Source organism: Thecamonas trahens, assembly GCF_000142905.1.
Source record: "Thecamonas trahens ATCC 50062 unplaced genomic scaffold supercont1.63, whole genome shotgun sequence".
In the NCBI taxonomy this organism is placed as follows: domain Eukaryota; order Apusomonadida; family Apusomonadidae; genus Thecamonas; species Thecamonas trahens.
The window spans coordinates 43,849-46,805 of NW_013657617.1; the positions used below are offsets into that span (position 1 = coordinate 43,849).

Below are 2,957 nucleotides of genomic sequence, written 5' to 3' on the forward strand. Positions count from 1 at the left end.
GGGCGAGGAGAGGGGGGTGGGGGGGGGGGGGGGGGGGGGACATGGGGTGGATGCATGGAATTGTAGAGTGTGGCATTGCATGCAAAGTGGGTTAGGAGGATAAATAGCGTCACTCACCGGCGTTTGTCATCTCCGTCAACCACCTTGCCATCAACAACACCATCGACCTCATCGTCACTGTCAAACCCCTGACCTCCATCATCATGGACTCGCACGGGCTTGTTGGACAGATCGCCAAGAACAAGGCCAAGGACCTCGCCAAGGTTGTCAAGGCCCACCCGGAGATCGTCGACGCCACCGACGACGACGGCATGATGCTGCTGCACCACGCGGCCAAGGACAACGCCGTCGAGTGCATCGCCGTCCTCCTCGACGCAGACGCCCGCATCAACGCCCAGGACACCAAGCACGGCTGGACACCCATGCACCACGCCGTCGAGGCCCTCTCTGTCCAGGCCGTCAAGGCTCTTCTCGCCGCGCCATCCCTGGATCTCACCGTCCAGGCCACCGCCTACGGCGGCTACACCCCGCTCATCCTCACCGTTGTCAACATCGACTGCGGTGACGACATGGCTGACGTCCGTGCCGACCAGTGCGACCGCCGCGAGACTATCCTCCGCGACATCCTCGTCTACTACTCGGAGCACGATGACCTCGACGTCAACGCTCTCGCCGGCAACGACACACACATCCTCGCCTTTGTTGAGGACATCACCAAGCACTCGGACTACGAGCGCTCCTTCTACGCCCGCATGGCCGAGATGCTCATCAACCACGGCGCCGCTCGCTAGGAGCACGTGGGCATCGGCGCGCGTGTCCGACACCACAGTAAAGGAGCGCCGGCGCGACGAGCAGCTCTACTCGAGCGTGATGGTGACCAGCTTCTCGACGTTGTCGCTCGATGGAGCAGAGGATCCGGAAGGGAGCGGCTTGGGGATGGTGATGCGAAAGAGATCGCCGCGGGTAGAGGCCTTGAGTGAAGCAAACTCGACACCTTTGGGGAGCGGGAAGAAGCGGGTAAACTCGGTGGAGGTCTTGAGGGTGGGAGAGCCCGAGGTGGTGGTCGCCTCGTCCCGGCCGGTGATGGTGAGGGTGCGATCCTTGACACCAAGACTCACATCGTCCATGCCTTGCGGGAGATGGGCGGTGATCTCGAGCGCGTCATCGACATCACACGACGAGAACATGGGAAAGTGGTTGTCCGGGGTTGAGTGCCGAGGCGATGGCCGGGAGCTCGACATCGCAGAAGCAATCGCGAAGCGCGGTGAGCGAGTCGGCGGGCGCCGGGCGCGGGAGCAGACGGTGGAGGCCGTGGCGACAAAACATGGCAAATGGGGGGGGAAGAGCAACGAGGGTTTTTGAGGCGGAAGCGACGAGCGTGCCCGACAGTTGAGCGTGCCCGACAGGTGCCCCGATGTCATCAGGCTCGGCGGCAAGGTTGGCGGCGATGGCGGGCCAGACGCGGTCGACGAGGCCCGACTCGACAAAAGACGTGTAAATTTCGGCCGAGGCAATATGGACGAGGTGTGCGAGGCGGATAGAGGCTGCCCAGAGCGGCGAGTCTGCTGCGAGCGGCGGGTGCGGCGGCGAAGCCGGCGGGCGGTTGGCGTTGTAGGCGGTGACGTAGGCGTCGAGGAGGATGGCGTGGGCGCTGGCGCGAGTGACGGGATCTTCCCATGCAGCGGCACCGAGCGAGGTGGCGGCAATCATGGCGAGGTCATAGACGGCTGGAGCGACGACGGCAAACTGAAAGTCGACAAAGGTGACATGAGCGACGCTCAGTGCGTGTGGCTCCACGGGATCCAAGAGGATGTTGCCACACCACAGATCGCCATGGCAGACGACGTCCGGGAGGCCGGCGGTTGAAGCGGCGGCTGAAACGGCAGCAACGGCGGCAGACGCAGCGGCAGGCATGTCGTCTGCATTGCCAAGGGCCCAAGCGCGAAGAGCGGCAACGGGCTCGGGTGCGAGGCGAGCGGCAAGCCAGTCGAGACCCGGCTCGATCTGGGCACCAAGGAAGGCCGCCGAGTCTGCAAGCGGGCCAATGGGCCCGCCGGGCCCTGGCAGCGGGACATCGAGGTGGACGATGGCAAGAGCAGCGGCAATGGAACCGAGAGCGTCTGGTGGGAGCCCGTCGGCGAGCGAGGGCGGGCGGGCCGGGGCGCGATCCTCGAGGACCAGGATGCCTGTACCCGAGGGACGATGCAGAGTGCCACCAAGGCGGGCAGGCCAGGGACGGCGCGGCAGAGAGGGAGCAGATGGGGATGGGGCGATGACGACGTCGGTGTCCGAGTCGGCGTCGGGCAGCGGGTGCGGCGGGGGAGATGCGGCCGAGTACCAGGCCATTTCGCGGGCGTGCATGGCGAGGGGAGGCGATGCGGCGAGGGAGAAGTGCTTGACGATGAGCGACGGCGATGGAAGCGGCGACGAGGGCGTCACCCGCCAGAGGGTGGAGAGGAAGCCCTCGTCGGTGCCGACAGGTGTGGCCGAGGCAGGGGCGAGAGCGGGGGCCGGGTCGGTGGGGCTCGCGGCGGGAGGCGGGAGGACAGCGGCGAGGACGGTGAGGGCCGGCGGGCGGAGGGAGGGCGGAGGCCAGTCGGTCATGGGGGGGAGGGGAGGGGGGGGGGACGGGTGTGGCAGTGGCTGGCAGTGAACGGAACGGCTTACTGTGACTAACTAACTGATTCTAATGACAGACTAAATGACTAACAGCTGATGTGTATCGTCACTACAGTTTCTTCGTCAGCTCAAAGTCGAAAAGCATCCATGCACGCAGGAGCATCATCTTCTCGGCGCGCAGAGCCGAGAGGCGGCTCCGCTTCCTCGTCATCATGTCTGTCGCCACCGAGTTGAGCCGTTCGACGCTGGCAGCGGAGGCCGATGGAAGAAGGATCCCCTGGCCCCACAAGCGGAACCTCGCACACAGCACCTGGATCCGCCGTACGTCAGCCTTGCGG

At 65.4% G+C, this 2,957-nt stretch overlaps 3 protein-coding genes across 3 annotated transcripts in view; 2 read left to right on the forward strand and 1 right to left on the reverse strand.

Annotated features, from left to right (window-relative positions):
• The window catches only part of AMSG_10683 (uncharacterized protein), a gene marked incomplete at its 5' end in the record, with an annotated part of 1,529 nt that extends 684 nt beyond the window's left edge, over positions 1 to 845 (forward strand). The window contains one exon of the mRNA XM_013897816.1: positions 108 to 845. Within this exon, the coding sequence (XP_013753270.1) occupies positions 108 to 791 (684 nt within the window). The 3' untranslated portion in view covers positions 792 to 845. The remainder of the gene's footprint in view (positions 1 to 107) is intronic.
• Positions 846 to 857: 12 nt separating this feature from the next.
• On the reverse strand, positions 858 to 2,604 carry AMSG_10684 (uncharacterized protein; the record flags this gene model as incomplete). The annotated part of the gene is made up of 2 exons (XM_013897817.1): positions 858 to 1,151; positions 1,186 to 2,604. The coding sequence occupies 2 exons, from the start codon at positions 2,602 to 2,604 to the stop codon at positions 858 to 860; spliced, it is 1,713 nt and encodes a 570-aa protein (XP_013753271.1).
• A 227-nt stretch (positions 2,605 to 2,831) lies between these two features.
• The window catches only part of AMSG_10685 (tyrosyl-tRNA synthetase), a gene marked incomplete at its 5' end in the record, with an annotated part of 1,618 nt that continues 1,492 nt past the window's right edge, over positions 2,832 to 2,957 (forward strand). Inside the window, one exon of the mRNA XM_013897818.1 lies at positions 2,832 to 2,940. Coding sequence (XP_013753272.1) covers positions 2,832 to 2,940 — 109 coding nt within the window. The remainder of the gene's footprint in view (positions 2,941 to 2,957) is intronic.